Here is a 13,142-nt window from a genome sequence, read left to right on the forward strand (position 1 = left end):
AAGGTGGAGACAGGAGACGGCAAACGGGGTATGCCGGCGCCCTTCTGACAACGCTGGGGTTGTGTCAGCAGAGGCGCTGGCATCTGGCAGGGAAGGCAAGCGTGGTGGGATGACATCCCCCCACTCAGGCCCTGTGGGACCGGGAACCGGCAGGTCACAGACGGAAGGCACTCTCTGCTCGGGGATGGGGTCAGGCAGTCTCCAGAGAGCACCGAGCCCCCGAACCCTCGCCCTCTGCCCACGGTTGCCCTGAGAGCCAGACCCGCCACAGGACCCCGGGGTCATGCTCCAGGTGCCGACCTTGCAGTCCCAAGAGCAGCCGTACCCGCAGGATGGTGTGCTCATCCGACCGGGCTCTCCCTAGGGACTGGGACACGAGGCCTAACCGCACATAACAGCAGCTCTCCGAGAACAGGACAGAGGTGATAGGGACAAGGTGACGTGCAAGGTGACAGCGGAGCTCTAGAGGCTGCGGTGCGGTGAGGTTCTCGGGGCAGACAAGCTGGGAGGAAAGCAGCCAGGATGGCGAGCCGTGTGCACCTCACGTGTACCCGGCCCCGCTGGGGCGCTGAGCACGTATGCCGGCCACCGCAGCCAGCACCCGGGGTTGGGGGTGGGGGGGTGGGGGGGCAGGACAGGACCGCTCCCACACTGGCCACCATAGCTGGCACCAAGGCCGGGGGTGGGCAGGGCAGGGACCGCTCGCACACCAGCCCACCCCCAGGTCTCCAGGAAGAAAGTGCAGGCCCGGAAATGAGTTCTCAGACCCGGCCGGTGCTAAGCCCCGTCTCAGCTGGGGGAGGGGGGTTCCCTACAACAGCTGCCTGAGGTGCACCCACACCACACGCGGACGCCTCACAAAACCCCCCGAGCGCTGCCAGGAAGGTGACGACTCAGGCCGTGTCGCAGATGAAGAAACAGAGGCTCCGGGGCCCTAAACAAGCTGTGGCGCCAGGACTCACACCTGAAGCAGCTGCCCCAGGGCCACACGGGCTCAGCACCTCTGCAGGACAGCGGCCCGTGCACCCGGACACACGGATTTCCAGCAATAGCCGGCCCAACGTTCCCATGCCCCCTGGTCTGCAGATGGGGCTGCCGGCAGCCCTCCCCTTCCCCACACGTGGCCCCCCTCCACCCTTCGGGAGGGGGAGTCTGTCCCCTCCCACCATATCTGGGTGGCCCTGTGACTTGTCTGACCGACACAGCAGAGCTGACACTCGTCTTCTGACAGCTTCCACCGTGGCTCTCCTGCTGCAGCAAGGCCACGTAGAGAGCCCCTGTCACGGTGCTTGAAGTGTGACCTGGGGGGCCACGGTTAAAGCTCTTCTCATGACAACCTGAAGACGGTACTTGCCTCTCAGTCCCATTCTCTCACCTGTGTACAGCGGAGCTTTCCAGAAGCTACGTGACTTGTAAGATTATAACGGAACGAACCCAAAAGGAGATATAGGGGATCCAGCTCATGAGATTTGCAAAAAGTTGGATCATTCTTCTCGTGCTTTGTATTCTGCAAAATATAATTACTTTTTAACTGAAAACAACTTACGTTGACATACACTGGGTTTACTATTCTCTTTAAGTAAATTAAAGAATATTGTAAATTTATTTTATTTGCTAATACGTAAATATTGTTAGCTACAACCCATATAAATCCAATCATTTTTTTTCAAGGTTTATTTATTTTTGAGAGACAGAGCACGAGCAGGGGAGGGACAGAGACAGAGGGAGGCACCAAATCCGAAGCAGGCTCCAGGCTCCGAGCTGTCAGCACTGAGCCCGACACAGGGCTTGAACTCACAAACCGTGAGATCGTGACCTGAGCCAAAGTCAGACACTTAACCGACTGAGGCACCCCTAAACCCAATAATTTTTAAGAATGTAAGGGGAATCTGAGACCAAAAAGTTTGAGAATGCTGCTCCAGAGTCTACATGCAGAGAGGCCATATGGGGAAACTGAGGCCCCACCCATCAACTCAGAGTTGAGAGAAATGGTGGTCCTTGTTCGGAGCCACTAAGTTCTGGGGTTGATTTCACAGCAACAGACACCACCCAAAGCCCAAGAAAAGAGACACATTTACCTGGCACGATGGGGCCAAGTCCACTGGACCCCAGGACTGGATGTGGGCCACACATCCACAACCTGGCTAAGCCACCCACATTACTGCTGGGGGTCAGACCAGTAAGCCGTTTGGGGTTGGGGAGGGTCTCCCTGCTGGCCTTGAAGGACACAGCCAGTGAAGTGGGGCGGGGAGGGCTGGCCACTTTGGTGAGCACGGGCAGTGCAGGCCGAGCCCCGAGACCACGGGACTCCAGAGGCACCATTCTCTGGGAGAGAACAGTCTGCCAGCCCAGGGCCAGCCTGGTGCAAAGGCTGGAGGGGAGAGGTCCCCTGACCCTAAGGGGAACGAGGGCACACCTCCCTGCTTGCCAACGGTCAGCCTGCCTTTTGGGGGAGAAGGTGCGTGCCCCTGCGGGAGCTCCCTGCCCTCACCCTACACAGAAATGCTCAACTAACACCAAAAGTCACCACCATGACCCAACTTAGCAACGACATCCCCAACAAGCAAACAAACAAACAAACAAAAAGGTGCGACAGGTTGTAACTACACACCCCGCTCTCCCAGGGATGTGCCCAGGAACAGCTGCAGGAAGGAGGAGAGTATGTCCCACCCCAGCAGCCGTGCACTGTCAGCTCTCTCGAGCTAGCAAAGGAAACCGTCTTCAAAGAGAAAGGAACCAGAAGGTGACAACGTGAATGCGGTCACCGCCCAAAGCCACATGGCTCTACACAAGAACAGTGCCACAGCTCATACGTGGCCTGGACACCCCACCCAGCACCTCCCTCTCTCCTCTTTAGGCCTCCACAGTTCACTCCTTGGTTTCACCTCTTCCTACGTCCACGTCTCCACGCACTGTTCTACAGAGCAGCTCCCGGCGCCGGTGGGCGTGCCCAGCCAGGAGCAGTCCTGTCCTGGAAGAAAAACAAACACGGGAGACAAAGAAGGGCGGCACTCCTGCCAAGTCGGACAGGAACAGCATGCGCCACCTCCTTTTCCGGACAGGCTGACACTGACGGGAGGAAAGGCACCACACAAGTCACGGGCGGGGCCCGAGACCAGCTCCCTGACTAGCTCCCAGCATCCATGTGCCCAAAAAGTGCAGAGAGCGCCTCACCGAGCACCTCACAGGCCACACGAGCACATTCACGACAAAGCCAAGAGCCTGTCGGTTCCCAGGACAAAGCAGGAGACACCGCGACCACAGGAACACCGGCACAGGCATCCCCGCCGAGGCCCCCGGCACCCACCTTCCCGAACCACACGGCTCCCTCCCACGGCAGGCCTTAGAGCGAACAACAGCCCCGTTGTACCAAGTGAGCCCCTCCCAAGCCACCGCCAGCTCCTGACAAGGTCTGGCAGCCAGCCCCCCCCCAGTGCTGTCTGGCTTTTCTGGGTTCTGCGGAAGAGGCCTTGGTGAGCAAGCATCAGGCGGTGGCACCTAGTGGGAAGAGTAGCATCCACCAGGGTGGCCCGGGGCCCTCCCAGGCCACAACCCCCGTCACCTCGCCGGCAGAGCCTGTCTGCAGCGCCACTGGTGAGTGCGCGTCCCGTCTCCCCGCAGAGGCACAGCTGCTGGGACGCTCCCTGCAAAACTCCCAGGGGATACCCCAAGCGGGAGGACAAATGAGAAATGAGGCGCCGCTGAGAGCACCCAGGTGCACGGGCTCACCCCACAAAGGGGTTCGTGTTAACCGGAATCTGAACGCACCAGCGGCCGCAGCCAAGAAATTCGGCAAGCCCGGGCCCAAACAGCCGCCCAGGTGGAGCCGTCTGTACCGCAGCCGTTCCTGGAAGCTCCACGACCACAGCTTCCGAGGGGGTCACCAGCTGGAAGACAGCTTTTCCGTCGATGCCTCCGTGCCTTTGCACACGCCCGGGCCACAGTCCTTCCTTTCTGCTTGGAAAATTCCTACGCATCTCCCCATATGAGCTCCCCTGCTCTGAGCCACCCTCCTGGCCTGGCCCCCCCCACCCCAGCTCTACTTCATTCACCCCTCCACGCTGGGTCACCAGTGTCCGCGGCCCTCCTCTCCCAGCCTGACAAAGCAAAGACTGTCTCCTTGATCTCGGAAGCACAGGGCCCGGCCCACAGCGGACAGTGGATGCCGTCAGGACCCGAAGGTAACCTCAGCTGAGGAAGTGGCCCAACTCACTGTCAGAAAAGGCTGGGTCACCGCAGCATCACTCACGATCGACCAACAGTGGGAACAACCCAGACCACCGACAGGGAAGCAAAGTGTGCGTATCTCCGTACCCCAGAATGTCACCTGGCCGTGAAAAGGACTGATGGTTGATCCACGCACAACGTGAGCAAACTTTTAGACGTTACGCTTAAGTGAAGAGCCAGAAAAGACCACGTGTTGTGATTCCACTTACAGGAGACGCTCAGAACAGGCGGATCTAGAGAAAGTCAGTCAGTGACTACCCAGCGCTGGGAAAGGGGAGTGACCGCCAATGGTCATGAGGCTCCTTCGGGGCGATGGCAACACTGGCATACCGAGCTGTGCTGATGGCTACACTGCTCTGTGCTTTCACTGAAAGTCACCCAATTGTGCACTTAAAACAAGTAAACTCTACACCGTGTAAATTATACCTCGATGAGGCTGTTAAAACAAAAAAAAGAAGCCTGGCGACTCAGGCAAGTCCAGTCTGGGTGTCCACACGATCAGATCTGGTGGTCAGTCCCAGGCCAGTCGTCCCATGAGCCAAAGTGCAAAGAAAAAGTCATCAACACCCCATTCAAATCCTGCATAGGTACACGTACACGGGAATTATCTCCTTCAACTGAGCACAAGATTCCGAAGGCCAAGCCAGACAGGCCAGAAAGCCCCGTGGCCATCTAGAAATGCCTGCTGGCTGACCAGGAGCGCCAACTTCCATCGTGGTCTGCGTTAAACTGCCAACACCGGAGGTGGATCTCCTGCCACAGCCGGAGAGCTCTGAGCTACGGACGTCACCCACCTCTCGAAGAACAACAGGGCGGCCACAGCCCCAGGAAGGGGGCTGGTGTGCGCCCGCCCCTGCCCTGGCTCTGGGCCCAGTCTGTAGGGTGGAGGGCGGGCATGTCCCTGCAAACTTCACCCCGTCGGCCTCGCCCACGACCAGCGGGAGGGCTGAGGTGCTCCCCCCCCACTCAGAAGTGGGAGGAAGTGCATTTCCTCTTCTACATTCCCAGATACTCAGAAGCTTCTGGACTGTGCTTTCTGTGGGGTAAAAACTAAACTGCACTCTTACTGTCTGCTCACAAATGCCCGCCACTGCCAGTTAAGACAAAAGTTTTCCCCCAAACCACTCCCCACTATGTGTAGGGCTCCTCACTGTCTGGGACCACGCGGAATCTGACATAGCTCACGCAGCGTCTCTTCTGGGGCTCGCTTCCTCCCCCGTCATCAACTGTCCAGGACGGAGATCGCCAAGGACTTAAGAGGCAGCCACACGAGAAGCGGTGACCCTTCTCAAGTCAGAAATTACTCTTTAAAAAAAGAAAGAAAAGTTACTCTACACCTAGCTCATGAGCCAGCTCCACGCCGAGCAGAGGAAACGTGCAGTAAAACACACGGAGGCAAGCTACGCATCGCGAAACTCTCCTCCAAGTTAAGTCCCAGCGAACTCCGACGGCAAGTCGTGACACGCTGGCGTTGTTCTCAACTTCCCGCGGCAGGTTTCCGGCAAGACCTCCCTTTCCTCAGATAAGGCCGCCGGTGTTACTCAGCAGCGCACTTTCTGTGACAGACAAGTACGTCCGTTGGCTGCTCCGCCCGTGACAGCTGCCAGCACAGAGGGCGGGAGCGGTGCTTGCCACTACAGTTGAGTCCACGCTTTGTCACCCGAGATGAACCATGGCAAAGAAACTTTCTTAAAAAAGAAAAAAAGCTCTTTAAAACATAAGAAGAGAACTGTAGTTCAGACTAGCTGGTTGATAATGGTGTGAATTGAGAAAAATATCAAGGAACGGTAAAAAATAACACAGTTCCTCAATTCTTCCAGGTTGAAAACCAGAGAAAGGCCTGATGGGCAACTAAAGCCCCGGCACTGAGCACGCAGAAGGTGCCCGGCAGGACAAGCTTCTTCACCCGCCGTGGGCGGGCTCACCTCCAGGAGAGACCAGCGGGAGGGCCACCCCGGGTCCGGGCTGCTCACTCCCTCTGCAGCTGGAAAGCCAAGGCCTCGGCATCCTCCTTTTCCACAGCAGGTGCTCAGTACACGTGCGGGAGGGGCACAGGGCACCGGGCCCTCCCAGCTCTCACGTCCCAGGATGACCAGCTCTGGAGGGACGTCACTGCGTGACAACTGAAACCGCGCCACTTTTCTTTAAAGGGGCGGGCGGTCCGCGGTTAAGGAACTGCTGAGGAACTTCTGATTCACAACCTGCGATACACAGTCCACTCAACTGAAAACGCACACGCACAGATAACCAGACCCCGTCCGAGTCCCTCTGCCGAGACCTCTAGCGTCCTCTCGGAACCGCCGGTCTCACAGCCAGGCGGCAGGAAACGCTCCTGCCCTTCCTAAGGCCCCGTCCCTTTCAGCGCGGTCTTCCTGCAGCACGTGGACCCAGCAGGCGAGGGCTCCGTTGACCTTACTGCGCCCCCGCCCCGGCTGCAGTCTCGCCCAGGGCCTCGAGAACAGGGCCCGGTTAGCCTCACTGCGGTCAGCTTCTGGACGTTGGCCGCGAGACTGAAGGGGCACGAAGCTCGGAACTCGGTTTGAAAGACCGCCTGCCGGCGGGTGTTCAGCACGGAGGACCCGCTCCGTGTGGGCCGGCGCGCCGAGCGATCCCACGCAGACGACGACGAGACAGTCGGCCGCTCCCTCAACAACCCCACGCTCGGGCCGGCCCTGCGGCCGCGGCGCCGGGAAGTCAACTCGGCCCATCAGCCGTCCACTCCCCGAAGCGCCGCGGGGCGGCCTACCCACGCAGAGAGCGTCCGAGGGTCCAAATAAGCAAACGCGGCCGCCTGCCCTCGACCCTCCGCGCCTGTGGGGTACGAGGGCCCCCCACAAAACGCATCCCCGTCCTGCCGGCAGCCCACGGTCGCCAGTGCCCAGCCCCGCGCCAAGCGCTCTTCTCCGCCGCCTCGGTCTACCTCCCCGGACCTGGCCCGCGAGCCCTGCCGTTTCCAGGTCCCGGGCGGCGTTAGAAAAGCAGGTCTGGAGAGTGACCTGACGGCGTGAAGGCACACCGCCGCCAAGCAGCAGGCGCAGGACGGAGGCCGGCCTGTCCAGGCGGCCAGCGGAGCGGTCCCCTGCGCCGCCCCACGCGGCCCGAGCCCCGCCCTCTGGGCCCAGGCCTTCCCCTGCCGAGCTCGAACTTCTCTTTGGCCTCTGGATCCATCCCTCCCGTGCCCACCTCCGCCGGTCTCCCCGTCACTGGCCCGCGCGGCCAACCTGCGGGCCGGGCAGGGGCACGCCGTCCCCCCCGACCCCCACCCCCCGCCACCCCCGGCCCTGCGCGGACCCGGACACGAAGACCATTCGCCCCCCTGCCGGGTCTGCGGGGTCGGCCGGGCACCTGCACCTGCGCGCTGCCAGCCCAGCCCCCGGGGGCGGCGGGGCGGGGGCGGGGGCGCTTGGAGCGTCGGGCGGGGACGCACGAGGGCCGCGCCACTGGGGGAAAAGTACCCGCCCCTCTCGTTCCTCAAAAACAAAAAAGTTTTCACCCGAGCTCGCTTCGGGGAGAGCAACTTCTGGACACGACGCCACGCTGTGCTTCCCGGGTTTCCAGCCGCGCGCAGGGCCGGCGGGACGGAAGGCCGGCGTGCCGCCGCCGCCGCCCGGACCGCCCTGCTCCGCACCCCGCCCTCCGGCCCCCGCCGCCCGGGCCCCGCCGCCGGCGGACGCGCCAGCACGGGGGGGGGGGGGCCGCTGTGCCCGCCGCCCCCTCCCCCGCGGAGCGTCCCCGGCCGGCGACACACTTCTTTCTTCCACGGCCGGCTCCCCGCGGCGGCCGGCGAGAGCAGCCCCGGCCGCTCCCCCAACCCCTCCCCCCTCCCCCGCCCAGCGGCGAGCCGCGGCCGCCGGACCTGCGCTGGTCACCGGGGGCGGGCGCCTGTCCGTCCCGCCCGGGCCGGCCGCCGCCGCCGCAGCCCCGCGGCCGGCAGCTCCCGTCCGCCGCCCCGTCCCCGAGGAGACGCCCCTCGCCCGGCCGGCCCGCCGCGCCCGGGCCCGCCGCCCCGACCCCGTGCCGCCCGCAGCGCGCCCCGCCGCCCCGGCCCGCCTGCCCCGCCGCCCCACTCACCCCATGAGCCAGTCCATGGCTGCTCGGGGCCCGCCGCCCGACACGCTCGGCCCTCAGCCCGCGGCGGCGGCGGCGGCCGGAAGTAAACACTCGCTCGCACACTCCCACACGCGCGCCGCGGGCGCCGCCGGAAGTGACGCGCCGCGCGCCGCCTGCTGGGACGCGTAGTCCCGGCGGCTTCTAGGCCAGGCCCGCCCAGCCAGGGAGCCGGCGCGGGGCGTGGCGGGGGATGGGGGCGGAGGGCGGCCTCGACGCCCCGCTCCCTCCTGCGGGACAGTTAATCGCACGGCCCAGGATGTCCTGTCACACCCCGGACGTCCCCTCACACCCCGGCTATCACCTCACAGGCCCGGATGTTCCCCCACATCACAGACCGTCCCCTCACGCCACGGACGGTCCGTTCACACCCCAGATGTTCTCTCACATCTCAGATGTCCCTCACACCCCGGCTGTCCCCTCACAACCCGGGATGTCCCCGCACACCCGGATGTCCCCTCACCCCCGGATGTCCCCTCACACCCCCAGATGTCCCCTCACACCGGATGTCCCCTCACACCCCCAGATGTCCCCTCACAACCCCGGATGTCCCCTCACAACACGGGGTGTCCCCGCACCCCCGGATGTCCCCTCATCCCCGGATGTCCCCTCACAACCCCGGATGTCCCCTCACAACCCCGGATGTCCCCTCACACCCAGATGTCCCCTCACACCCCAGATGTCCCCTCGCACCCGGATGTCCCCTCACAACCCCAGATGTCCCCTGACACCCGGATGTCACCTCACAGGCCTGGATGTTCCCCCACATCACAGACCGTCCCCTCACGCCACGGACGGTCCGTTCACACCCCAGATGTCCCCTCGCACCCGGATGTCCCCTCACACCCGGGTGTCCCCTCACCCCCGGATGTCCCCTCACACCACCAGATGTCCCCTCACACCCCCAGATGTCCCCTCACACCCGGATGTCCCCTCACACCCCAGATGTCCCCTCGCACCCGGATGTCCCCTCACACCCGGGTGTCCCCTCACAACCCCGGATGTCCCCTCACAACCCCGGATGCCCCCTCACACCTCGGATGTCCCCTCACAGGCCCGGATGTCCTCTCACAACCCCGGATGTCCCCTCACAACCCCAGATGTCCCCTCACAACCCAGATGCCCCCTCACACCCGAGTGTCCCTGCACACCCGGATGTCCCCTCACACCCCCAGATGTCCCCTCACAACCCCGGATGTCCCCTCACAACACGGGGTGTCCCCGCACCCCCGGATATCCCCTCACAACCCCGGATGTCCCCTCACACCCCGGCTGTCCCCTAACAACCCGGGATGTCCCCTCACAACCCCGGATGTCCCCTCACACCCCGTATGTCCCCTTCACACCCCGGAAGTCCCCTCACACCCGGATGTCCCCTCACACCCCGGAAGTCCCCTCACACCCCAGATGCCCCCTCACACCCGGGTGTCCCCGCACACCCGGATGTCCCCTCACACCCGGATGTCCCCTCACACCCCCAGATGTCCCCTCACACCCCGGCTGTCCCCTCACACCCCCAGATGTCCCCTCACAACCCCGGAAGTCCCCTCACAACCCCGGATGTCCCCTCACACCCCCGGATGTCCCCTCACAACCCGGATGTCCCCTCACACCCCAGATGTCCCCTCACAACCCCGGATGTCCCCTCACAACACGGGGTGTCCCCTCACACCCGGATGTCCCCTCACACCCCGGATGCCCCCTCACACCCGGGTGTCCCCGCACACCCGGATGTCCCCTCACACCCGGATGTCCCCCCACACCCCCAGATGTCCCCTCACACCCCGGCTGTCCCCTCACACCCCCAGATGTCCCCTCACACCCCCGGATGTCCCCTCACAACCCCGGATGTCCCCTCACCCCCGGATGTCCCCTCACAACCCGGATGTCCCCTCACACCCCAGATGTCCCCTCACACCCCGGAAGTCCCCTCACAACCCCGGATGTCCCCTCACAACCCCGGATGTCCCCTCACACCCCGGATGCCCCCTCACACCCGGGTGTCCCCGCACACCCGGATGTCCCCTCACACCCCCAGATGTCCCCTCACACCCCGGCTGTCCCCTCACACCCCCAGATGTCCCCTCACAACCCCGGATGTCCCCTCACACCCCCGGATGTCCCCTCACAACCCCGGATGTCCCCTCACACCCCCCGGATGTCCCCTCACAACCCCGGATGTCCCCTCACACCCCCGGATGTCCCCTCACACCCGGATGTCCCCTCACACCCCGGAAGTCCCCTCACAACCCCGGATGTCCCCCTGCACTGGACCGACCTCCTCCAGGCCCGAGGGAATCAGCCCCTCCCGCTGTCAGAGGACCCGCCCCCCCAAGTCCCTTGCCCTCAGGTCCCCTGATGCCACCTTGCGGTCCCTGCGGACGCGACGGTTCACGCGTCAGACGGGTCCCCACCCGCCCCCCCCCCCCCGCCCGCCCGCCGTCGCCCGCAGGGGCGTCTGAGGGAAAGGGGAGCCCCGGGGGGTGGGGGTGGGGGTGGGGGGACAGGGGCAGCTCGCGGCGCGGCCGGGGGCGGGGGCGGGGGCGGGGTGGGGTGGGGGGCGGCTTCTGGGACCAGGCGACGGGCCTGGTGAGCCCCCGCTGTCCCGCCGTCCCCAGAGCCGCGGGCCGCCGGCGACCCCGTGTCCTCCCAGCGTCCCTTGCGGCAGCGGGAGGCCAGGGTCGTGTTGAGGTCACCGTGACGGGGAAACCGGGAGGCCGCGGGCTTCCCTTCCGGAAGCCTCTGAGGAGAGGTGCCGGGGCGCCCGCGGCTTGTGCAGGGGCGCGATGCCCGAGGCACCGGAGCCAGCTGGGGCCACGTCGGGGGCGGGGGCGGGGGCGGCTGCCGCTAAGAACGCGGAGCAAGAGGACGGGGCCCGGTCGCGGGCGACTCGGGCGAGCCGCCGTCCTCCGCCGCTGTGGGGGTGACAGTGGCCGACGGCCCGCGGGACCCCCCACCCCCCGCCTGGCACGGCTGCTTCCCCCCCCCCGACCCCCCGCGAAGGAGGGCCGGCGGGGACGGCGGGGTGGCCGCACGGGGCCCAGGGGCGGCCGGCCGGGGTCGCCCGGCTCCCGCTCCCGCGCCTCGGCTGAGCCAGGGGCCGGACGCTTCTGGAGAGCGGGGCGCACCCCGCCTGGCCTGCCGAGGCGAGGACCCCGGAGGGGAGGCCCGAGGCCGCCCCGCTTCGCTGCTTCGCCCTAACTGCGTTGTCCCCGCGCCCAGGCTGCTGACAGCGGGGGGGAAGGCGCGCTCGGCGACCGTAAGGCCCCTGCGTCGTGTGCAACCCTGGCCACCGACAACCACTGAAGTAGGGAGGAGAGAGATGGCAGAAGAGGAGAGTCGCCGAGCCCGTCATCTCTCGGAAAGGAAGGACACGCAGCCCCGCGCCGGGGGGCCTCATCTCTGCGACCCGACGGGTGGCCGTGGCCCACTCTCACGGCCCTGCCCTCCGCCAGCCCCTCGTCAGGCTGCACCTCCGCCTGGTGCGGCGACCTAGACCGCCATCCCCGAGGACTCCGAGCTCCCGCTGACCCCGCCGGCCTCGGGCCACCGCCGTCTTCCGCCGACCGGCTCCCCCGCCCCCCCTCCCCGGGCATGGGAGTCCTGGGAGGGGCTGCGGTTACATCGTCTTCCTTCCCGCCCCCGCCGTGTACCGGCCGTCCCACGTCCCCTCGTCCCCTCGGTAGTCCGGAAGTCAGACCCCAGCTCTTCCTCGAACCCGCCGGGTGACTTGGACACGTTGCTTAATGTCCCCGTGACTCAGCGTCTTTGTTGGAGAAATGGGAGTAACCCTTGCCACATGTGTCATAGGAAACTTCGAGAGCTCACCAGTGCAGGCTGGAGGTGCGGAAGCGGGCAGGTGTGACCGGGCCTATGGGGAGTGTGGCCTACCTGCTCCTGGCAATTTACCTGGGCTCAAGGTCAATCCCCTTTCCCTTGATGATGGCGCATGGCTAGGCACACCCCACTTTACGGCCCGTGTCACCCAGTCCCTAATGGGCAGCTCAGATCGCATGGTCGTGTGACACCCCCCCCCATCTGATGTACAGTTTGAATTGTGCCCGGTGGCAAGCAAAACTTGCATCTCAAAGAATTGCCATTTATTTTTTCAGGTGACATGGCTTTGCTCCAAAACCCGGACCCTCCCATCTCTCTCTTCCATTAGCGCTTGCCAGGACCAGGAAGCAGAGGAGCAGGACGGAGTGGGGTTCCCGCTTCTGCTCTGGGACCCCCACAGCAGTCCCGAACTTCTTGCCTCTGGACTCCTTTTAATGGAAAAACTCTTGATTATGTCACTGTTCTTCCCTGTTGCCGTTACTTGAAGTAAAAGGCAATTACCTAATTGATACCCTCGTCCGGATGTCTCTTCTTCCTGCCGTTACGGTGATCAAGGCGTAAAGATTTGTCCTCCACTTTGCAGGGGATATCTTGACATTCCCAGACTACTGAACTCCTGAAATGTCACCAAGTCCTGGGCTCCACAGCCTGTTGGCATGAAGCCATCATCCGGTGGAATGGTGTGAGACCCTGAGGCGTGCCGAGACGGTCAGAATCTGCGTGGACCAAACTGGGATGGAAAACAGGAGACGATCTGACCCCGCGGCATGAAGGCAGGGGCACACTGCTGGTCTGGCCACAGGACAGCGCGCTGCTCTGAGGCGGGGCGCGTCGCGTCCGTGAGACCCGTAGCTGCGTAACAAATGTGCCGACCTGCTCCAGGAAGGACACCACATCTCGAAGGACAGCCCCGGTTGGAGTCGTGTCTTTTAAACTTGCAAGCACACTGTCAATCACCGACACCCCTCCAC

General features: G+C 64.2%; 1 protein-coding gene and 1 long non-coding RNA gene across 2 annotated transcripts in view; one reads left to right on the forward strand and one right to left on the reverse strand.

The window, feature by feature from the left end:
• MOB2 (MOB kinase activator 2) overlaps positions 1–8,455 on the reverse strand; it is a 74,306-nt gene extending 65,851 nt beyond the window's left edge. The window contains exon 1 of the mRNA XM_053202738.1: positions 8,299–8,455. Within this exon, the coding sequence (XP_053058713.1) occupies positions 8,299–8,315 (17 nt within the window). The 5' untranslated portion in view covers positions 8,316–8,455. The remainder of the gene's footprint in view (positions 1–8,298) is intronic.
• A 3,451-nt stretch (positions 8,456–11,906) lies between these two features.
• On the forward strand, positions 11,907–12,676 carry LOC113596794 (uncharacterized). The gene is made up of 2 exons (XR_003417629.2): positions 11,907–12,254; positions 12,447–12,676. It is a non-coding gene; the product is annotated as an uncharacterized LOC113596794 (long non-coding RNA).
• Positions 12,677–13,142: the final 466 nt, after the last annotated feature.

This window comes from Acinonyx jubatus, chromosome D1 (assembly GCF_027475565.1).
Source record: "Acinonyx jubatus isolate Ajub_Pintada_27869175 chromosome D1, VMU_Ajub_asm_v1.0, whole genome shotgun sequence".
Classification (NCBI taxonomy): Eukaryota; Metazoa; Chordata; class Mammalia; order Carnivora; family Felidae; genus Acinonyx; species Acinonyx jubatus.